General features: G+C 40.5%; 2 protein-coding genes across 2 annotated transcripts; both read left to right on the top strand.

Annotated features, from left to right (window-relative positions):
- Window positions 1-4081: 4081 nt before the first annotated feature.
- LOC111238533 (glutathione S-transferase theta-1-like) lies at window positions 4082-9229 on the top strand. Its single transcript, XM_022768099.1, has 5 exons — window positions 4082-4268; window positions 5066-5153; window positions 6274-6430; window positions 7264-7440; window positions 8658-9229. The coding sequence occupies exons 1-5, from the start codon at window positions 4163-4165 to the stop codon at window positions 8856-8858; spliced, it is 729 nt and encodes a 242-aa protein (XP_022623820.1). The 5' UTR covers window positions 4082-4162; the 3' UTR covers window positions 8859-9229.
- Window positions 9230-11592: 2363 nt separating this feature from the next.
- p2rx7 (purinergic receptor P2X 7) lies at window positions 11593-21618 on the top strand. Its single transcript, XM_022768098.1, has 13 exons — window positions 11593-11728; window positions 13272-13419; window positions 13513-13584; window positions 13673-13745; window positions 15307-15403; window positions 15800-15880; window positions 16220-16355; window positions 17566-17702; window positions 18045-18135; window positions 18465-18530; window positions 19715-19819; window positions 19941-20048; window positions 20713-21618. Exons 1-13 carry the CDS (start codon window positions 11607-11609, stop codon window positions 21217-21219), a joined length of 1743 nt encoding a protein of 580 aa, XP_022623819.1. The 5' UTR covers window positions 11593-11606; the 3' UTR covers window positions 21220-21618.
- Window positions 21619-24056: the final 2438 nt, after the last annotated feature.

The raw sequence follows: 24056 nt of genomic DNA, 5'->3' as shown, positions 1-24056 counted from the left end.
TTGTTCCAAAAAATATAAGCGATCGCAGCTGTTAGTTGTGTTCCTCTCGACTCCGTTCTCAAAGGCTCTGATGAATGTGTGGTATTTCAATGGATCACCGTCATAAATTGGGATCTCTCTCTTAGGTAGAGCTGAAAGGCTTTGCTGTTGTATTAGCAACGTTGTTATCTCATTTTGTTTCCTCATGATGCCAAGAACTTCCTCTTTGGGTTCCAGACCCACTGTGTTAACTCCTAGTTGTTCATATGATTCATGTATGTCGATTAGGGGGTTCATATGAAATTGCATTTGGTTTTGTTCATATGAGGTTATATTTGGATTTGTGGTTGCTTCAGTTTGTTTTGGAATAAATTCATCTGCATTGACATTAAGTAACTGCTGTGCTTGTGCCTTTTCCAAATATGTTTTCATTCCATCTGAGACCTTTGATGTCCGTTTTCCACTTGTTGTGCTTTGTATTTTGAGAATTTCAAGTTTTGCCATTTTTTCAGCAATCTCAGTGCTCAGTTGGAGCTCTTCTTTCCTTTTGTGCAGGCGTTGCTCCTCTTCTTCCAAAGCATGCTTTTCCTTTAATAATTTGTGCCTCATACTTAAGGCTGCCAGCTCAGCTTCGGCCTTTAAACGTGCAGAAGAGGTTGAAGAGCCTTGTGACTGAGATGTTTTGTGGCTTCCAATGTTTGAAACACTGTCATTTGGATTAATGCCATCCTCAATTTGACTTGGTTCGTTCTTTTGTTGTAATTGAATTTCTGCTGAATCCTGTTGCTCCTGAGAGATTTTTTGTCCAGTTTCATCAATCCAATTTTGAGTGTCCTTTTGCAATGTATTGCTGTAATTCGTAATGCTTGAAAACCATTCCTTTTGGTTGATGAGTTCCCCCTCAGGGAGTAGAGGCAACAGTTCATTGTGTGAGGCTGTGGCATTTTCACACAGTGTGTTTAAATTCTCCAAACATTGCTTCACATCCAACACATTTTCTCTTTGTTTCATGAGCCCTTTCATTTTTGGTATTAAACCTTTGATTTTATCAACATCACGTTTGCGTTTATTTTGCAGGTTTTCAATCTTATTCAACAAACCCTTTTCAGTGAGTTTCCTCTCCCTTTGTTTCCCAGACTCCATGTCAGAGCACGAGGCTGCGTCATTTGTTTGACTCATTTTATAACTTTGTTATTCAGTTTTCAGTGAACTGTGACATTTAAATCCATCCACAATGCACAGCAAATCAGGACATTTCATTTCAACAAAGCAGCATCAGCGTTCCTCCATGCAACATCAAAAAGCTTTGCATATCAGCATCAAAGTGCAGACGCCAACTTCGCATATCCGACCAGCATTCATTCATTCGACTTTTCCAAACAGAGGCACTTCGACATTGATGCAATCTGGATTTCTTCACCGCACACATACATGCACAGGTGAGCTTAGCTTACCTGTCCTCCTTGACAGATGTATGACGTGGCGCTTTGTCTTACTTTATTTAGGTCCGCTGCGCTGTGCGTCCTGCAGATGTCTTTGTGCTGCAAGCAATCACTTTATTAATTGATGCCTTTTTTGTTGACAAATATTGCGGCTGTCTAGTACCTTAGAAAGTCGCTTGTGAGGCAGAATAGGTCATGTATATTTGTATGACACGCTGCTGCTGTTTCAGAGAAGCACACTGAGTCCAGAGAAGTTTCGGAGGTTTTAATATTTCAATCGGATAATACAGCGGCTTTACACGCGCCCATTTGATGTTAAATGTGTACACTTGGCGTACGTGTATCCAAGCAAACGAAAGAACAAAAGCGATGGTAAAAGCGGTCAACAAAAATTACGGCTACCTAGACTCGCCTCTCTCCCCCAGTGCAGGTGAAGCAGGTTCTGATATAACCTACCGGCTGTCAACGACGGTGCTCATGTGACCCCAAACACTGCATATCCCCATGGCAACAAGACAAAACTAATCAAACACAAAATAAACGATCAGAACCAATATATGGCTCCTACACACCAGCCCCTAATTATTGAGTTAATGTAAATAATTACTCTCATATCACGTAGGAGACATAAACATATGAAAAATATTCAACAATAAAGTTCAAAATTAATGTCCATTAATTAATCCACACGACTCTTCTTTCTTCTTGAATCATATGACTCATTGTCCACAGTCTCATTGATCAAAGTCAAACAGCCAAAGTCCAGTAAAGAGTCTAGTAACAGTCCAAAAAAAAAAGAGAGAGAAGAGAAAAAAGAAAAATCACAACTGAAGCCATCGTGTCATCAAATGGCGTCAGCCTCCTGCAACAAGCAAAGCTTTGTGATGGGCCGGTCCAGGCAGCTGCTCCGGGTTTTAATTCGCACCTGACGAATGAATCCTCTTCGGTCCGGGAAGGTCTGTATCACTCGTCCCATAGGCCAAGAATTCCGAGGAGCTGAACACAAAATAAACGATCAGAACCAATATATGGCTCCTACAATTTTAATTAACTGATTTCAATTGATAGTTTAAAACAGTGAAAAATGCGATCTCATGTTCTGAAGTCCAAAACCCAAAGATATAATATTTTAAATTTGTTTGTGTAAATAAATAAACTATAAATAAAACTAAACTAGAACATGAGCCCTTTTTTGGTTGCTGGCTCTGGATAATGCTTTACAGCCTCCACCTTTGCTGCGACAGGTTTCCCTGCCCAACCACTCGGCCGAGGTAGGTCACAGTCGCCCTGTAACCGCGAGCCTTGCCTCCGCCAAACGAATGAACAGCTCTCGGATACGACTCGGGTGAGTTTCCCAGTTACGCCACATCACCATCCAATTACACTGCACAATCTTGCAAGTCCCCAGTAACGCGGTTCATGAGACGCTGGAAAGTTGCCGGTGCGTTCCACAGCCTCAAAGGCATCAACGGTATATGAATAGAGACCAGACTGTGTTATAAATATCTCACGCACTCGCTGTGACAAGGGAACCTGCCAATATCCTTTCAGTAGGTCAAATTTGCTGACGAATTTAGCAGAACCCACCTGAAAGGAATCTGGCTTGGTAAGTTATTCACCTTTGCCAAAGTCAGTGCAGAAACGTGGCGTATTATCAGCCTTTGGAACTAACAAGCAGGGCGAGGACCAGCTGGAAGAACGGGGCTCCATGATGCCGTTTTCTAGCATGTACTTCACCTCTGCCTCCAACTGTTCATGTTTTTTCTGCGTTGACACGATACAATCTCTGCTTGATGGGTTTTTGCATCTCCAACATGAATATCGTGTTCAGTCAAGTGGGTTCGATGAGCTCAATCAGCTTCAGAATTAAACGACCCTGCATCAACTCTTGCTCGGTTGGACCCAACTCATCCTCCTCCCCCCCTGGACAGGTCTGAGGAAGGCTCAACCTGTACTGGACCAGGTACACAAGCTGCATGAAGCTCTTCAACATCTGGCCGTTCAGAAAAGGGCTTTAACAGATTCACGTGGGAAAGCTGAGTGGGTTGTCTACAGTTAAGAATAGTAATAATATAGTTTTGCTCTGAAACGTGTTCTTCAAACATTTCTTCTCAAATAAACTGTATCAAGATAACTTCCACTCTCTCTTTCATGCGTTTATGGCCAACATTAATTTTGAAATATTCTGCTATTTCCAACAGTTGCTCTTTTGTACATTGATACAACAGTTTCTCAGGAGGAGAAGTCAAAAGCTCCTCTACCGTCGCCATAACTACTGAGGTGTGTGTGTACAGAACAGTGAAAGCTGCTGTATTCTATTATAATACAGAATATAGACATAGAAATCACTACACACCCTAGAGGGAATCCTCAGGGAGTCCATTAACACCCGGGCCCAGGTGAGTCCAAATCAGGCGTCTCCGCCCCTCAGTACCTGCTGCACCAAGAATACAGGCATACACAAATAACAAGCCAGGGAACCGTCACAAGATAAAAACGTGATAATATCAGCTGTGTTTACAAAAGGTTGGACAGGGCCGAGGCCAAAGGTCAGACCGCTCAACCACGACGGCCTGCTCACTTTGAACTGTCGCCACCGTTTAGAAATCAATGAGCCTTACAGCGAGGAGAGGCGGAGTCCTGCGCAGACTGAGGACAAAAGGCACGGCAGGAGAGGACTGAGGACACAGGGGGAAAACGCGGTGGAAACGAAGCATCTGCAGCATTCACACTCTGACATAATGGAGCTCTATCTGGACCTGTTCTCCCAGCCCTGCCGCTCCGTCTTCCTGTTTGCCAAAGCGGTCGGGATTCCCTTTGAGTTCAAGCGCGTCGACCTCTGTACAGGTAATCCCACACCGACACACACACACAGGGACGGAGTTTTTCAATTCATGCAGAGCGGATTTGTGCATGTTTTTTAAAAGGCTTTTGGTTTTTACATTCTGCCTTAAAATACATTCAAATACTAGTTCATTTTGAGCTTTTGGAAATGTACAGTTTCCAGATGCTTGCAGAGTTGAATGAGCTGCTTGTTGCGTAACAACCGCAGAAGTCGGCATAGTTAAATTTCCGGCCATTTAAGTTTGTAATTGTGTAAACACAGTTTGCAGGAGCTGGGGGTTGAACGTCCTGCTTGCTTTGAACTTGTTATGTAAGCATGAATGTTAAAAAAAATGCTCCTCTGGGCTATCGGTTTACATTTTCACATTTCACCCAGAAAGCTGACAGTCCCATCCAGAGAGGTGAGGAGTAGAGTTACGTTAACTCCTTGATAACCGACTTTACAAGCAACCAGTGGGTGGGATGTCACGGGTCAGAGGTCAAAGCATTCAGACAAAACATTGCAGCATGTCTGAGGTGATTGAGTACAACAGAGAGCTGCTGGGGAAAGAAAAATAAAGGAAAGAAAAGCGTCTCAAAGCATAAGAAGGAAGAGGCGGAGGGAGAGTTAAAAAAAAAAACCCACACGATAATGTGTTTGATGTTTCCACAGTCAGATATTTTATTCATCTCCTTTTCTCCAAACAAATTGTGAAACGTGTTTTGGATTTTCTGTTTAAAAACTGACTTCAGGAATTTTGTCCTCATTTTGTATCCCCTTCATTTTATCACATCTGTGATTGTCATTGTGTCTGCCTCAGGTCAGCAGCACAGCGAGGAGTTTGGTGAAATCAGCATGATCAGGAAAGTCCCTGTGATGAAGGATGGAAGCTTCATTCTGACTGAAAGGTAAACGACGACGGGTTGGGTTCGAGTCCCCCTACATCTACAGATAATTCAGATCATTTCTGAAGGTTGATGCTGATATTTATGGAGCTGCTGAGTGTTGCATGGTGGAAACTTCAAGGGTCATTTCACCCATATCACAAAAACATATTCTAACACCTACTCCGGCTCATCTGCCTGACACGTAAACAAGTTTAGTTGGTGTTTAAGGCTTTGCGGCCTCTAGGGGGCGCTCACGCAAATAAATTACAAATGTGTAGTCCTGCAGCTACTTTCTGAACTGTCTTATTGCTGTATAACCTTTATTTTATGTTATGTACTACTATTAAGACATTTTTAAGTTTTGTCGTGTTGTTTTCTTATTTGATTGTATCTGGTTGTAGTTCCTGAACATTTGCACATCACAGGTTATTTTGAAGCAGTTAAACACAGGTACTTTGGTGGACCCACCCACAAGAGGTTAAATACCTGGGTCCTACTCCACTTTCTTGGTCAGACTAGTGCGGACTAGAGAGACCAATACATAAGAACTGATGAAGCCGCTTGGATAAGAGGCGAAACGTCTTCCACAGACAAATACAAGTCCAGTTGCCTTCGATTTAATTTGAGAGAGAGATAACAATGACCTGGACGAATGAGAACATTCACCGACAGAAAGCAGTTAAACAGTTTCTGTAAAATAATAAAAATGATAAATAATTTTAAAAAATAAATAAATTGTTGTGTGGGTTAAAATTTTGTTTGAGGGTTGAAAAGGCTGAATTTTTACCAACTGAAACTGTGAATCATCATGTTTTGTTTTCATTTTTTTGATATTTAATGTCTTTATTTGGTAGAAATAGTGGAGAGAGGGCGAAACAAAGAGTCTCAGCTGGAGTCTGTGACATTGTGGGTTACTGATTAATCCATAAACCACAGTGACGCACCTTGATTAATCAGTTTATATGCAGTAAAACAAATATTTATGTGGTGAATTATTATAATTATCGGGTTTGTGTGGTAGCACCTGTCCTGGTTGATATGGTGTGACCTAAGTAAATATGTATTTATGTATAGTTCTGTGCAGATCAACACCACCACTCTGTCATGATTTCTTACTGTCTTCACGCTGTCTGTGTTGCAGCACTGCGATCCTGAAGTACATGGTGCAGAAATATTCAACGTTAGTGGCAGATCACTGGTTTCCAGCTGACCTGCAGCAGCGAGCTCGCGTTAATGAATACCTGTCCTGGCAGCACATGAACCTCAGAGCTCACGGGTCAAAGGTCTTCCTGCTCAGGGTACGAGTCCCAGATCAACCCGGCGCTGTAACCAAACCGGACCTGCTTCACTACAAACATTTCAACAGTTCACACATTTTGTTTGGTTTTATTATAATTGATACTCTCCTCCAAATACTACTGTTACTTTAAAATTGATATATAGTTGATGTGTTTGAATATATTGACATCTTTTCAAGAAGTTTTCATAATGTTTAGCCTCTTACTCTATCTAACAAGATCTTTTACCAGGACTAAGAGTAGAAAGCCATTGTAGGAACTCTTAAACACAGCACTGAGCGTTTGAGCAAATTAGCACTATACAGACAGTATATCTAAAGCTGATGGGAATGTCATCAAATGAAAGTTTTATTACAGTTGATCCTGAAGTGGACATGAATGTGTGTCCCTAATTTCAACCCCTCAAAACCACCACTACGACCCTCATGAAGGTGCTAGATCATAAAAATCATTAAGATTCATCATCTGGGGAACATGAATGTCTGTAAAAAACTTTATATCAATCCATCCAGGAGACGTTGAGATGTTTCACAGGACAAGTGAAAACTTTGACCTGCTGGTGCCGCCAGAAGAAAAGTCCCCAAAGTCATTAGGATACATCCTCTGGGGACCTTGACTATCTGTTACCCATCTGAAATCCATCTAATAGTTATTGAGATGTTGGTCAATGGGCCGAAAAACTGTCATCCACAGACCCTTTCTGCTAGCATGACTATAAATATACTTACTCACCCACTCGATACACAGGCCACTGTCACTATTACATTGACTGCTGCTGCTGGTTCAACCAGAGTCTCACTGATGTTTGCTTTGCTTTGTTTCTCTGTGAGCAGAGTCTGTTTCCTGTCATCATGGGCTCTGAGGTCCCAAAGGAGAAGATGGACGCTGCGGTCGAGGACCTGAAGCAGTCACTCGACCTGCTGGAGGAGAAATTCCTGCAGAACAAACCGTTCATCATTGGAGACAAAATCTCTCTGGCTGATCTGGTGGCTATAGTTGAGATCATGCAGGTAATGCTACTATTTCCATGTCTACTACTGCTACTGGTGAGTAAATGTAAGTAAAAACTTTATATTGCACTTGTCAGAGTCTGGGTTACCTGGTGCAGCAACTACTACAACTACTACTGCTGCAGGAAACTAGTTGTACAGCTGCGACAGTGTGTACATGTTTAGCTTTAGGTAGCTACTGTGATGTAACCAGTTCAACACAGGCTAGCCTTAAGAGGGCACCAGTTGTACACATGAAGTTCAGTTTCATTTGTGGCTCTGGAGGGAGTTTTCCAAGTCTGAGTTGGATTATGGGAGCTGTAGGATGCAGCATATTTGGGATTTGACCCATGCTAAAGACCCATACCAGAGAATACGTGATAGGACAGAGATAATAATTAAAGGTGTCCAAATATCTTATTCTCTGTAGGTTTAGGTCTGGCATTTTGTTTTCACATTTGGTCATTTGGTACCAACTGTAGCTGCTGCACTGGAACTGAGAAACAAGCTGCATCCCTGCGCGGCTGCCTGCTGCTTATCAAACTGACGTAACCTTATTTTTCATGATTTACTTTAAACCCTGTGTTACATGTCTGAGCTTTCATGTTCCTTCCTGCTCCCAAAGAGCCTCAGATGCTTCACTCCATGTTGCTTCTATCTGATGAGATCAAGGCTCCAAACTCTTCTATTAAATCACTTTCCAAAAACTCACCTTTTCAAAACAGGTTTTTATTGATTTATTGATTTATTTTTTAATGTTCTAAACTTAAACTAAGTTTTATCTGGTGTGTTTTTATGTTTTGATTTGACAAACTGTGCAGCACTTTGTAAATGCTTTTGTGCTTTAAATAAAATGTATTACTATTACTATTATTATTATTATTATTAAAACGCAGGATATCTCAGCCTCTGCTGCTTTTATTTAGATTTTTTTAAGTTTTAATCTGTCTCTAAACTTTAAGGAAGTACAGGACTAAATCACAGGAAAGCCTCTTTAACCAAAATAACTAAAATGATTTTGCTAACCCCAACGTTAGCCATGGTGCGATGGGTACGACCCAGAATCAATATCACTGAGGGAACTGAAAAATCTATCTGTCAAATATAAATTTATTTGTCTTAGAAAATACTGAGGATTCTGTTCCACAAGAGATCCCGACTCCAACTCTTCTCATGTATTTTAATGTAATTCCATGTAATTGCAGTATTCTGTTTCTAAGAACACGTGTGTTTCGCAGCCTGTTGGAGCCGGTGTGGACGCGTTTGAAGGCCGGCCGAAGCTCCTCACCTGGAGAGCACGAGTGACGAAGGAGTTTGGCGAGAAGCTGTTTGACGAAGCTCACAAGACGATCATGAACGTGAGCAGCCTGCCGCAGATGATGCAGAACAACACGGAGCTGGAGATGCTCAAACCAAAGTTTCAGAAGCTTTTCAAGTGAGGACGTTTGTGTGCACAAACAGAGATAACACGACTGTCACTGACGTCAAACTTCGTTGTGAATTGTTTTTCATCATGTGGTTGTATGGTGACTTTTATCCTCTTCACGTTTGTTATAAAATCATGTAACCAGCTTCCAGGTATTAAAAGCTGTTAAAGCTGCAGTTGTGAGCTCGCATTGTGAATAAATTCTTTAATTTGTTTTTCTAATTTGGGTAAAGACTCAGCTGACAGTCGTGCTGTTAAATCTCTTCCTGTAGAAACCATAAGAGACATATGATTGTGTATTCTTTTTTTCCTGGTGACCTTTTTCTGAATGACTGCACATTCATGATCCTATATCACAAATATTAAAATGATACATCAACATTATATCTAACAAAACAACTTTTTTTTATTCCTCTGCACCGGCGACAGTCAGAGCCGGTAGCATATTGTTTTCAGGTTGTCCGTCAGTCCGTCCCGTACTCGTGGACACGATATCTCAGTAACACTTTGATGGAACTTCTTCAAATTGACACAAACATTCACTAGGACTCAATGAGAACTGATTAGATTTTGGGGGTCAAAGGTCACGGGCATGGTGTCCTCAGAAAACACTTTTTAGCCGTTACTCAAGACTTCCCAGAAATTATGACAAAATTTCACACAAATGGTTCATATTTTCTCTGACTCTGGTTAAACACTCTGAAACTAGTCTGAGTGGTGGAGGGAGACAACCACGAGGAGATGATTCTAGTTTTAGTTATATGGCTTATAAAGGTATGTAAAAAAAACAAACAAAAAAAAACATGTTGGGCACAAACAGCCAGAGAGTGAAAGTAGATAAAAAACAGGGACTAGTTTATTATCACAGTCCTCATCATTAAAATGAGATATACGATGTATTTATGCAGTGAGGCTGCTGCAGCAGGGCAGGGTTGTTCATACACACTGTATCAGGACATTAAGCTGAACATGCAAAGTGTTCAGATCCATTCCAGGTCCTTTAAATAAAAATACTCCAGTATAAAAATACTTCAGTACAAGTACAAGCCCTGTATTCAAAATCTTGCTTCTGCTACTTCCCATGAAATGCAGCAGAGTAGAAGTATGAAGTAGGAGAAAATGCAAAGTACTGCACTGAAGTAAAGTATTTGAGTAAATGTTCTCAGCTACATTCCAGCTCTGTGCACCGAACTGTTGCAGAGCCTGAGTGGCCGTCATTGTTTTCACATGAGACTTTCTGCTCAGTGTCTCTCACAGAAATCCACTTGTCCTGCTGGAAACAAGAAGCTCTTTATCTGGAGGAAAAGCAGAAAAAAAAATGTAAACATGGAATATTAATATGGAATCAGCATATTATTTATTTTGGTCCCAAACCAGATCATACAATTTAGGTTGGAATTTTCTGATAATATGAGAAGAATATTCGTTTCTCCCGTTTATTTCTCTGTGCGGAGGAAATCCTCCGAACTGATTTCCAGCCAACACAGATTCAGATCGTTGTTGTGACCACCGCTGAGACAACACTGCCATCTAGAGCACATGGTTATCCACGTGTTAAAAAGTTAGGAAGGAAACTTAAAATTAATTTTGGGGGGGTACTATCATTCCAGTTGTATGACCTTATGTAAAAAGAAAAAAAAGATATGTGGACTGTAAATGAATAAGTTATTTTTTCACTGGTTAATGAATCCACCCATTCATCCATTTTCTGCTGTTCAAGAATTAATTAATAATATTATTAGCACTTAATGTTAACAGGAGAATCAGGAGTTTAATCTAAAATAATCCATCACAATGAATTTGTTGATGATCTTGTGAATTAATAAATTGAATCTATTCAAAGCTGCCAAATAAATGCAGGAGGGTAGAGAAATAAACATGTTCTATTACTTTTACTCCACTACATTACTAGTTACTTTTCTGATTTAAATATTACAGAATTAAATATATAATGACTTTAGAAAACATAATTCATTGTGAAGGATTAAACATTTTAAGCATGATTAGCAGATATTAATTGTGTACTTTATTTTTTTAATACTTTATTTACTTTATTTTTTTATTTTTATTAATTGTCACATTAGACAATAAGGCACAAAAGAAGTAGTATAACAGTAACAAAGACAAACAAACAGATATACAGCGGGATATATGCAAAATTTGACAGAAATACAATCAAAGTATATGTTTAAAGAAAATATATATATTCAAAATTGTATTAATATTTTACATTTGGAGCACAAATTGAAGGTTTTCACAGCTTTCCTATTACATGAGGTAGATAATGTTCTAATATAGGACTCTGCTTCCTTCTTAAAGATACAAAAACAGGGTTTTGTTTTTAGCAATCAAACTTTATCATCACTGACTTGACAGACATGGAGAATAGGTGTATGGCTATTAAAATAACAGTCTCACTTTTCCACTTGATTCCACTTGAAAACATCTAGACTTAATAACATGCATTTTTTTTTCACATATCACACAACTAAAGAGGTCAACTTCCATGTCTTTCAAATATAATATTGATATTGAAAAAGATGGAAAAACTACTGAAGTTCTAACTTTGTTTTCCTTCTTAAACGCTGTTATTGTCCTTTTTCTTTTAATACGTAACGCTTTTACGTTGCAGCTGCTGTGATGATGTTGAAGTGAGAGCAGCTGCAGGAGTCTGGACATGTGACCGTCCACACAGGAAGAAGAGTGAAGAAGTGAGTCAGAGATTCCTCTCAGTCCAAACAGCGGCAGCACCGCCACCACCATGCCGTGCTGCAATCTGCTCAGCCTGTGTCAGTACGACACCAACAAGCTGGTCCGGATCCAGAGCGTCCGGCTCGGCTCTCTCAAGTGGAGTCTGAACGCAGCCATTCTGCTGTTTATCTGGTGAGTGAGCTTGTCTCAGCCCCCGCATCTGTCTCTGCTACAGGCGCGGGGAGCGGCTGCACACCCCCGCTTCCCAATTATTGCATGTAACCGTAAATACACCGACCGAAAGTGAACAACTTCATGTGGATGTGGACCAAACTATCTTTGCACTATGCTTTAAAAATGTGATATTTTGTGCAGGAACCGCCCATAAGATACTCAATTGTTTCCTATTGTATTTTCAATAATTCCTAGTATTCCTATACAGTTGCCTAAAATACGAGGCTGTACTGTATGGAAGCCCAGTTCTGCCAATGTAATTAAAAAAAAAAACATTTTAAAATCAGAAACTTTCTCAACATTATGACTTAGTATATCAAAATAATAATAAACTTTATCAAAAATAATTACTTATTGTGTCAAAATAAAGACTTGGTATCTAAAAATAATGAGAAACATTATTAAAATAACTACTTATTATGTCAAAATAATGAGTTAGTATCTCAAGTGCAATGCATTCACTTGAGAAAAAAAATCTGCTGTTTTTCTGAATAAATGAGATCATATCAAATCTGGTGAATTCAGAAAAACAGCAGATTTTTTTCTTAAGTGAAATCATCACAGTTTGGTACAAAATAATTTTAAAAAATTACTTTCTATGTCAAAAAAATGAGTTTATCTCAAAAAAAGAGAAACTTTCTCAAATTAATAAGACACTTTTTCAAAATGAATGACTTAGTTTCTCATTGTTTCAGTGTCATGATTTCAAGAAAGTTTCACATTATTATGACTCGCACAATGTTTTTTGGTGGAAATGGACTTCCACATTTACCCACCAAACATTGTATTTTACTGTCTGTGGAAGAAACACTATTTGTATAGAACCTTAAAATGCAGCTGAAAATGTTTTATTTCAAATTGTGTGTGTGTGTATCTATTTATCTTTTATGAAATATTTAAAAATAATTAAAATAAAAGCTTTTCAAACCAGACATTAAAACAGAGTAAAACAGGTAGAATTATATATAAGTATAAGTTAACATAAGATTAAAAGAATGAAAAGAAGTTATGGTACGATGCCAAATGCCAAAAATTCTGTTATTGTAGCTTCTCCAGTGTGAGCATATGCTGCTTTTCTCTGTTTTAAATCAATATAAACTGAATATATTTTGGTTTTGGACAAAACAAGACATTATAAAGTTGTCAACAAGGATTCTGGGAAATTATGACACTATTTTTTAGACCAAATAATTAACTGATTAATCAGAACAATGGACTGCAGATGAACTGATAATGGAAAAAAGGTTTTAATTGCAGCCCTGAACCTGATTTTTTGCAGCTAAAAACAGAAAAATGGGTCTTAAATTTCCCATAATGCAACTTAATGGTGTCTTTCATGAGTTCCTGTCTGGTAAACACCCATTCCTTTAAAAGGCCATGCTTTCATTTAGTGATGAAGACCTAGCTGACTCGTCCTCCCCATGTACAAACAACCTGACCTTGATGTGTAAAATTGGACGAATTTCCTTTAAACTTTTTGGTTTTGGTTTTTATTTTGCAGCATCATGATGCTGTGGAACAGAAAGTACCAGGAGTTTGACCTGGTCGTGAGCTCCGTCACCACCAAGGTGAAGGGTGTAGCTCAGACCCGCCTGCCGGGAGTCGGGGACGTGGTCTGGGATGTGGTGGACTACAGCGGGCCCTCGCAGGTGGGAGCGGGTTCCTCTGGGTTCTGGGCTGTGAAGGTTCTTTACGTTTCTCAAAGAAGAGATTTTAAAGAGATTCTTCTTTTTTGTTTTTAGGACAAAAACTCCTTCTTTGTGGTGACCAATGTCATTGTGACAAAAAATCAGCAGCAGGGAAAATGCCCAGAGGTGCTTTCTCCTTATTATCCAACGGTCCAATGGTTCAGATGAAGAGTTAGCAAACCTTTCTTATGTTGCAGCAGTGTTTATGTTCCAGGCTCCTCGTAATGGCAGATTGTGTCGGACTGATAAGGACTGTGAGAAAGGAGCCTGGGACCAGCAGAGCCACGGTACAGTGACTTCTTTTATTAGACCTGGATCAGCACCAGGAAGCGCTCGTTAGCACCACCTGGTGTCCTTTAGCAAACACTGGATGATTCAGTTACATGGTTTTAAAATACATTTGGTTGGTTTTTGAAGAATAAGTCTGGTGATATTATATTCAAATAATTCAAATCCCATGAAAAAAACTAACAATGAGCATATCTTCTTACAAGTGTGTGTGTATCAGACTGTCATATATCCTACTCCTCTGAGCCACAGAGCTCCATTGTTGTTCAAACACTATTGAAAACACACCATTGAGCCACTGTTGCACTGGGTGACATGTTTCATCATCATGAACATCACACGACTGTAAGTTTAATCTTGACTCAGTCCCACACACGACCGTCCTGCTGCACAAAATACCAAATGTGGATCAATCCGCTGCTGAAAATAGTCCCTGACAAATGCTCTACAAACTGCAGTGTCCAGCTGTTTTTTAGAAAATTATTATATTTGTTAGCTCTTTTTTTTTTTCTTCCAAAATATCTTTATTTGCTTTTCAACATTAATACAAACAGCTGTAACATGACAAACAAACAAACAGTGGTGATGCGACAAACATCTGAAGAGAAAGAAGGAAATAAAGTAAATAATAAATAATAATTGCAATATTGAGGAAAAAAAAATACTATTCCACCTCATAACCCAAAAATATCAGTAAACCATTCTTCTTTCCTGCCGTCCGTCACTCCCTTGTTGGCTCCTTTTAAACACATATTGTCTTCAGTAGGAACCAATGGATGTAGAGCCGAGAGCCTCAGACAGGGGAGGGAGGTCGGACAGTATTTAGAGACGGACTAATGCAATTTTGGTTTTGGTGTTTTCATGGGATTTGTTGACAATAGGAAAATAAATAAGTTAACATATAGGAAATGCCAGCTTTATCCAAGAAGACAATTGTTTGAATTTGTGAAGTTTAAAAGGCCTGATAACACATTTCCTTAACTAGCCTCTCACTATGAGCCACGTCGTCCCACAAGAACTCCAAACTTTCTGCCCAAGCTACAAAGATTTGCTTATTTAGTCATTAATATTTAATATTGCAGAGAAATACTAGATGTTTTCAGGAACTATAAAGAACTTCATTACCCAGAAATCCTGACAACTGATGTCATCAAACCAGATTAGTTTTTAGTGTGTGTTGGAGCATCATTAGTGCATCTGGCTTTTCTGCACAAATCCTCTTCTTTCATCCAGTTTCTTTCACAAGTTTAGATTTTTCAGTTTCTGGGAGCAAAATATTTGGCACCGATGAAAACAAAGACTCCGTCATTTAATTTGAACAAACAAGGTGAAGCTGGAGCGTCACAGAAAATGAAGACAGGATATTAAACTGTCTGTTTGGGCTCGTCACCAGTTCACACCTGTTCCCACACGGAGCGGAGGAATGTGCCGTTGATGTGTTGCAGCTTCAGCTTCGGCCACTTGTAGTTCTCGGCTCTCGGCTAAATGAAAGAATTTGGGTCACGGCTGCTGCAGAAATCAAACCTGTGACTCTTCAGACTGCGTGTCTGTCCTCTGCAGGGATTCAGACGGGATCGTGTGTGAAGTTTGACGTGTTGAAGAAGACCTGCGAGGTTTCCGCCTGGTGTCCGATCGAAAGCAAGACGACCCCTCCGAGGTAAATTCGTATTATACAGGTTGTTGTATATGCACATTGTGATTGGAAGCTGCAGCAGCTCAGAGTGAACACTTGTCCAACACTTTAGACAGTTTATAGCTCTCATCATGACGGCGTGTGAACATGTTAACCTCCATCAAATGATTTAGGCAACAACACGACGTTTACTCAGACCAAACATTTGCAGACTGGAGGTAAACAGCTAAGAAAAGCAAAGCTGTCCCTTCATGTCTCATCCATCCAACATCAGTTTCCTGTTGTGTACTGATCACTGTAGCTTCGCTGCTGCTGCCGCTGCTGCTGCTGCTGCTGCTGCTGCTGCTGCCGCTGCTGCTGCAGACTTTTAGTTTTGTTCAGATGATGATATGATAACATGAAGAGTTTTCTCTGCTGCAGGCCTGCTCTGCTGGGAGCAGCGGAGAACTTCACAGTCCTCATCAAAAACAACATCCGATTCCCTGCATTCAACTTCTTCAGGTGAGACTGTTTTATGCTTGGAGGTGGGGCTGCAACACTAAGTTGATTAGAAAATTAATCACCTGAATATTCATTTAATTCATTTTCAAGCAGAGATGCCAAACGTTCCCTGGTTTCAATCAACATATTCATTGAATTTAACTGTTGTTTCACCAGTTTCATAACATTGTCATTGTGTTTTATTATAGTGTTCACAAGTTAAATATTTAGTACGTACAGTTGTACTTGATCATCCTGGAAGAAAAATCTTTGAGGGGTTTCATCTTTTTCAGGTGCCATCACTTCTCCTCACTGGGAGAGAAACTCTGACTCCCTGTGAGTCTGTCTTTTGTTTTGCAGAAGGAACATCCTCCCAAACATGAACGACGCCTACCTGAGGAGCTGTCAGAGAGGAAACGACTCGCTGTGTCCCATCTTCAGACTGGGAGACGTGGTTCGAGAGGCCGGGGAAAAGTTCTCTGTAATGGCCGTCGAGGTGAGACCACATGTTCAAATGTTCCTGCTGTGGAAGCTGAGTTCATTTTTACTACAGCGTGGATCTTATTGTGTCGTTCTGGGCCCGTGTGAGTCAAACTGTTCAAGGTTAAAATCTTGGATTAAAGTAAAACGCCTTCACTTTTACTCACAAACTTAAGAATAAAACCAATCAAACTTCTTTTGACTTGAGTCTCTTAAATGTGCGAGAGCTGCAGAGTCTGTTCCTCCATGACTGAAGCACAGAATCAGCTGATGTTTCCTGTCTGATATTAACACATCAGCTGAAGCAGTTTAAGTACAAAAGACTAATTTTAATCTTTTATTTGTATTTGAACATTTGACAGGATGTTACATCACTTTGTCCTTTTTCTTTTTTTTTGACATTTATGACGCAAACAAACATCAAGAGTAAATCTGACATTGGTTTAATTTACAATCAGTGTCTTGTTGTGTTACAATATGATCAGACTGATCAGATTTCCTATTATTTCATCCTTATTTTATATATTTTTAAATTATAAATGTATCAGATTGTTGTAGGTTGATCCTGGAAATATTTCACACAAATAAAATGAACTTGATGCTGATGAACTTGATAAAAATGTTGATTCTTGTCGAAAAACAACCCCCTGAATAAGAATCTGCAATGTGGCAGATGTAGGGTCGATCTATATCTCTGATTGGCTACTCCTTCTCTGATCTCTGAGAGTTGCTGACTTTTACACTTAAGAGGAAGTTATTCATAAATGTCTCATTGCTCCGACCCCGAGGTTGTTTTTAGACTCTCCTGTAGCTTCATTCTTACAAGTTTAATAAATATTGGCTCTGGTCATCGTTCCAATCAGCTGTGATAAGATTTTACTGAATAACTTTATTGTTGAAATCTCAGGAAGCTGCATCATTATAAGACCAGAGCAGTTTTTTCCACCCACTTTCTCTTTCTTTGGGTCAAGTAATCATCAAGTAAAGTGGAAATGAAACTGACCTGTCGACCAGAAGGAGGAAGTGTTCCCACTTCAGACTTTCGTGAGTTTGTGTGGATGAAAGTGGAGAGTCAGTGTTGTCTCAGTTTTGTTTCCATATTTAACGAGCTGATGTTTCTTCACTTCTCATCAAATCATTTTTGTTTGGTCCTTGGAATTTTATTTTCTTAAAAAACTCTATCTGTCACTGCAGTCCATGTCATGCAGTTCCACTGTCGTCCACAGGGTGGCGTCATCGGCATCCTGATCAAATGGGACTGTAACCTGGACCGGCTCATGCAGCGCTGCCTGCCCAGATACTCCTTCAGGCGGCTGGATGAGAAGGAGAGCAACAGGACGCTGTACCCCGGCCTCAACTTCAGGTCAGAGAGGGTCGCTGGGGTCAAAGGTCAAATTCAAAATCGCATACCTATTATCTATAGTATAATCAAAGGTCAAAACTGTCAGTTTGTGCCAGTTAATATATTAGAATTAGTATCTGAAAATGTTTCTGTCTCAATGACCTTGAATTTACACAAAAACTAGTAAAAATTTAACACTTCCCCAAAATGTTATGGACGTTAATTTCCACTCAGAATCAGTCCTCCAGTTTCAGTACATGTGTCAGATTTGAGGTAAATAAATCTGCTTCCTGTTAAAGGTTAAAGGTTAAAGGTCGTTCTGTGTGTCTTTTATTATTTCTCATATCCACTGTCTCTGATCAGATATGCAAAGTACAACACAGTGAACGGAGTGGAGGAGCGAACGCTGTACAAAGCATTCGGCATCAGGTTTGACGTCATGGTCTTTGGACAGGTGAGTACAGTCTCTCTGAGTTCTAGGGATTTGATTTTTATAGATATATTGTTGTCAGGGATTCTCTGTGTTTCTTACAGTTTCCATTTCATTTTATTCATTAGTTTTTTCTTTCATTTAACCCCCTAAAGTCCCGTTTCTTGAAGTAGTGTAAATATTTTCTTATTCCTCATTGACTGACAGTATCACATAGTCTTCATCTGCTTGTTCCAGCTAAAATGACTGATAACTGTCTTCAACCTGAGTCACGTCTGACCTCTGTGTTTCTAAACTGTGCAGCAAAAAAATGTGCAAATGAAAACAAACAAGTGACAGTTTGTGTTTTCCAGGCGGGAAGATTCAGCTTCATTCAGCTCATCATCTACATTGGATCAACGCTGTCATACTACGCTCTGGTGAGAGACCACACAGTGTGAGCTGCTGACACACACACACACACACACACACACACACACACACACACACACACACACGAGTCCATTCATGCATTTATCCTCCATTAGGACTGAACACAGTGGCAGTCAGTGTCCAGAGTGCCGTCTGTATCTGGACAAACTGAACGACTTTCACTCCAGAGAGAGCTGAATAAACTGAGTGATGTTAAGAGCTATGGCTGCAACAGAAACAAGTGCCCCACCCCCCACTAACTTAGAAGTCCTATAGGCAAAAATATAATTCTCACTGTGGTCTGTGGTGCAGATTGTCTCCACATATCACGTGATCAATGATGACAATGCATTTGTGCCATAACAAGGATGTTTCACCGGAGCTGCAGCAGCAGTCATTGGCTGAGAGCCTTGATATCAAGTTACTGAAAGTGAAGATGTACTTTCAAGATAAACAACATGACAAACATTAGAGAAAATGGAATTAACAATAGAGATCTGCACTTTTTAAAGGTCCCATCCAGTGTAAAGGTCTGTGTCCATGTGTAGTGTGATTATAGATCAGCTCTAGCTTCTATATTAATACTGTGAAAGTATCAAAGCCTCAGTCCACAGAGAAATGCACACAGCCTGTATTCAGAAACTGAGCCTTAAAACCAGCCGTCAGGACTTCTGGAACTTTGTGATGTCACAACAAAGCAGTCACCAAGCCCCGCCCACCTGGACCCACCATCCAAACCTTGCAGGATTTGGTTTCTCTGAGTGTTTTTACCTGAAATCTGCTATATTTTTATTGGATCACTCAGAAAACAGTCAGCCAATCAGAAGAGAGGCTCAGAGCCTCCTCTCTTCTGATTGGCTCACAGACCTGTTGTTACTAGAGCTCCAGAGAGAAGCCTGAGAGAGGAGATGTAAAACTACACTGAGATGGTTTTTGGTTCTTAAAACCACAAGTATATCTTCTGATGGATCAACACTTCAAATAAAACACAGAAGAAGAAGAAAATATGGACTTTTAAAGGGGAAGTTTGGGTCTTTATTGTTCATGTCAGTACATGTGACGTTTCCCTGGAGACGGCCTCTAGTGGCTATCAGAGGTTCTGCATCGTCTTCCGCTTCAGCTGTGATTGTGGAGGATGTGTGGCGCGTCTTGTGGATGAAGTGTGACGGTGTGTGTTCGTCTTTTCCTCCAGACGACCGTGTTGCTCGACTGGCTGATTGGAACCAGCTGTTACTCTGCAGAGGTCGGACAGAACTACTCCGAGAAGAAAGTGGAGCCGGTCCAGGACAAACAGAAGGTGACGAACGGTTTGATTTGACCCACAATGTGATGTCATATGTTCTGTAGCTGTGAACATGTTTCTAAATCGCTGTAATCAGCTCGTTTGTCTGACGGTGTGATGTGACGGTGTGTTGCAGTGTGTCCTCTGTGTTTCCTACGTCGATGAGAGCAACATTCGACTGGTGAAGAGATCGCTGAAAAAAAGTTTACAGGACGTCAAACCCATGTCTGTTCAGCCACGTAAGGTAAACCTGCTGCAGAGAGATCCACACAGACCTTTAACGAACGAAAGATAAAGAAATTAAGACTGAGTATCAATCTGTTGTTCCAACATATTAGCTTCAAATAAAGTGAAACCTTCTGCGTTGAAGCAACATGACTGATGAATTTCTGGTAACTTTATCTGAAACCAGATATGAAGTATTATTCTCGTTTTTCTATTCATCACATTTAAAGTGAAATAAGCTTGAAATGTTATTAATGACCACAGAGCAGCTCTTGGATAATTAATTTCATTGTCATTCATTGTCATAATAATAATAATAATAATAACTTACACATATATACTTTATTGCTGTGTTGCATTATTTTCTGGGTCTTGGTGAAAGAATGGGGAATAAAGTGATGAAGTGACACCTGGTGTAACGTTCAGTCTGAATTCAACCTCAGAGGTTTGAAACAACTGACAATTACTACAGAAAAACTTTCATTTTTGCAAAATACTGAAAAATGTACAGAACAGTGCAAAAGTTTTAGGCACTAAAAGTAAAGTTTTTATTTATCAGTTAACTTCATCCAAAGTCCTGTAAAGTGAAAAACTGAATCAGATCAGTATTTGCAGTGAAAGTGAAAAGTTAAAATCACAGCTTTGGTCATGTGGGTTTCAGCAACATGTTCTTGTCCCAACAGGAGGACAGGGGACACCTGAGAGCCGCTCTCTGTCTGCTACAGCCCGGTGTCGCTGCCGATCAGGACGCTCAGCCTCCTCTGGACCATAGACCCGACCCAAAGCCCAAACCTCACCGTCCGGCCTGGTGCAGGTGTGACTGCTGCACTCCCTCCTCTCTCCCGCAAGAGGAGCTGTGCTGCAGGCAGAGCGACGGCGCCTGCATCACCTCCTCCCCTCTGTTCGAACAGCTGGTGTTACGCCGCCCCCTGCTGGAGGCCGTCCTCCTGTACCGGCACCCTCTATCTCCCCCTGCCGATCGGGGCCAGACCACCGCCCTGCGTCACTGCGCCTACACACAGTACATCAGCTGGAGATTTGGAGACACATCCGACGGCACCCACCCGGCCATCCCCAGGTGCTGCGTGCAGAGAGTCAGGGAGGAGTACTCGAGTCCGGACGGACAGTACAGCGGCTTCAGGCCTGCCAGTATGGTGTCCATGGAGGCCTGCGCTAACGGAGAGCTGTGAGAGGAGGGTTTCCACATTACAGAGCAGGGACTCCCCCGCTCACTGACCTGCTAACAGTGTTTTTATGTTCGACCTTTCAAAGCCAAAATATGCAATAACTTCACTCACCTGGGTGGAAAATGAAGAGTCAGTCAGTTTTTGTCAGCTTGTGTTCAGTCGGAGGCAGGATGAAAGGATGAGTGGATGAAAGGATGAGTCAATAAATCTCTGCATTGTCTAAGATCATCCGTCAAGTCATTTGGCTGCTCAGTGTGAAGCTATTTTTCTCTCTCTTTAAGCAGCTTTTGGCCTTTTTATAGAGCAGAAATATCATTTTTAACATCACTGACAGAAGGAATGTGCTCACATCCGTCATATCATATGGAAACATGAAGAGTTTAGTTCAGTATGAGATAGAAAAGCAGCATTTAAAGAAAAAACTAGATTCACCTCCTCGTGGTTGTCTGCCTCCTCCACTCAGACTAGTTTCAGGTTACATCCCTGTTTATCCAGAGTCAGAGAAAATATGAACCATCTCTGTGACATTTTGTCATGATTGCTGTGAAGTCTTGAGCAATGGCTAAAAAGTGTTTTGTGAGGTGACCTTGACCTTTTGACCTTTGATCACCAAAATCTATTCAATTCGTCCTTGAGTCCAAGTGAATGTTTTTGTCAAATTTGAAGAAGGTCCATCATGGTTTTACTGAGATATCATGTCCACGAGAATGAGACGGACAACCTGAAAACAATATGGCTTCCGCTCTGACTGTCGCCGGCGCAGAAGAATAAAAACTTATTCAATCCCGGAACATGTCACATGGCAGCAAAGTGGCTGTTTTTACACTTTGGCTTCTGCACAGATTCATATAAGATGTTGATCCCTGAGCTTTAGAGGTGCTGGGTGGTGGGTTCATCACCTACAAACATAGCCAGACTAACTGTTTCCAGTCTTCATGCTAAGCTAAGCTAACCGCCTGCCAGCTGTAGCTGTAATATTAACCGTACAAATGTGACAGTGGAATCAATCAAATTCAAATATTTCCCAAAATGTGGAACTTGTCCTTTAATGCACAAGACTAACACTCTGATGTCACTGTTGCCAAGAAAAGATAATAAATCTCTCTCCTAAAATGTTGAACTATTCCTTTAAAACCATTTCTCATTGTTTGGCGGGTCTGCTTTGTGTCATCGTCTTTCCCATGATGCCGTGTGCACACTGTTTACTCATTTCTAACAGATGATGAATGGGGGGGGGGGTTGAACTCCACTGGATGGTGTCTGGTGTGAGATGGTGTTGGAGTTTCTGAGAAAAGAGAAAACTCTGCTAATGTTCCAAAATAAGTACAAAACATCTGCAGCTGAGATAAGAAGCTTCATTTGTCTGTGTGATATCAGCAGGAGGAGGAGGAGGTCACAGATCAACCATAACCCCTGCTGTATATGAAACAACCCACCTCTGTGTTACACTTCACACAATTATCTAAATGTGCTGAAAAGTCAGACAAATCAGACTAATTAGGAATTCATACATTTATCTTATAATAAAACAGCATCCTGCCGACTCCCAAACCCGGAGGCTGAAACATGAAACAGCAACACTGAATTAGCAACAACTGCACTTCCTCTAATGACCCCTAGAGTCCGGCTCCAACAGTGAGTCGATCCCCATAGACTCCCAAGTTAAAATGTCCAACTTTACAGCAGAAATAAACATGTTTACAGCCTGGTACCTCCTTCATGACACCTGTTTATATAACTCACCTGTTTACATTTTATTATGGCTTAACGTTATACATAATTGAGGGTGTGGCCTCTTTGAGTGACAGTTGGGGGGGCCCAACCTCTTTGAATATTTTTGGATTAGCTAGGATTTAGGGGCGGAGTCAGACACTGCCAAGATGGCGACGGCAGGCAGCTCACACTTAGCTTCAAAACTCCTCTTCTGAAACCTGTGGGTGACGTCACAGAGGCTACGTCCATCTTTATTTACAGACCATGACTGAAACAGATCTGTTTTCCTTTTACAGATGTAGGCAGATGTTTCGGCAATTTGCCAATTTTGGTGATTTTTGAAGTGAAAAGAATTTATTACTGGTGTCAAAAATACATAATTTCCCTCTGAAATGTAGTTGATGTATGTAATGTAAAATGAAAATTATGAAGTTCAGCACAATTACATCAATCATCAACTCTAAAATTGTGGGAATATGATCAAATGCAGCTGGTTTGTGGAGGACAGCTCTTGTGTTTTGATGAATATATTCTATATAAAACAAACAGCCCTACCCATCAGCCTTCACACAGTCCAACACTTCCTCTGTCAGATCCAGCACAATAATAGCTGGAGTAATATTAGCTGTTAGCACCCCAGTCCCATTCTTTAAGTGGCCTATTTGACATTTACAAGCACTTTCAACCTTTCACTTTCCCAACTCCAGACCATGACCATTGTTTTTAATAAATGGACCACTTTATGAAATAAGGGCTCTTTGTTAAACAACTCCAGGCCTGAAATAGCTCCTGGCGACTTGTTTGAGCAGCAGACATCCCTCTTTCCTCCCATTACTCATCCACTGACCCCCTCACTGCTGCTTTTGTTCTGTGGAGTTTGAACACTGTCGGCTAATCTGTTAGCATGTGTCTCTTTAATTTTATTTTATTTTGAAATTGGCCTGGGGTGAGGAATAACAGCGCGGTGGATGGGTTTCTGGTATATTAGATTATTCTATATTCTCCATGATCAAATACATTTTCAGGACGTGTGACTCGTGTGTGTTTTCTTTTCACGAACATCAGACTGAGTGTGTTTTTACAGCTAAGTCTAAATCATTTAGTGCTGTGTGAAGTGGGGTGAAGGC

Source organism: Seriola dumerili, unplaced genomic scaffold (genome assembly GCF_002260705.1).
Source record: "Seriola dumerili isolate Sdu_G_001 unplaced genomic scaffold, Sdu_1.0 BDQW01001417.1, whole genome shotgun sequence".
In the NCBI taxonomy this organism is placed as follows: domain Eukaryota; kingdom Metazoa; phylum Chordata; class Actinopteri; order Carangiformes; family Carangidae; genus Seriola; species Seriola dumerili.
Note: the sequence above shows the minus strand (reverse complement) of the source record. Positions and strands in the feature narration are given on the sequence as shown.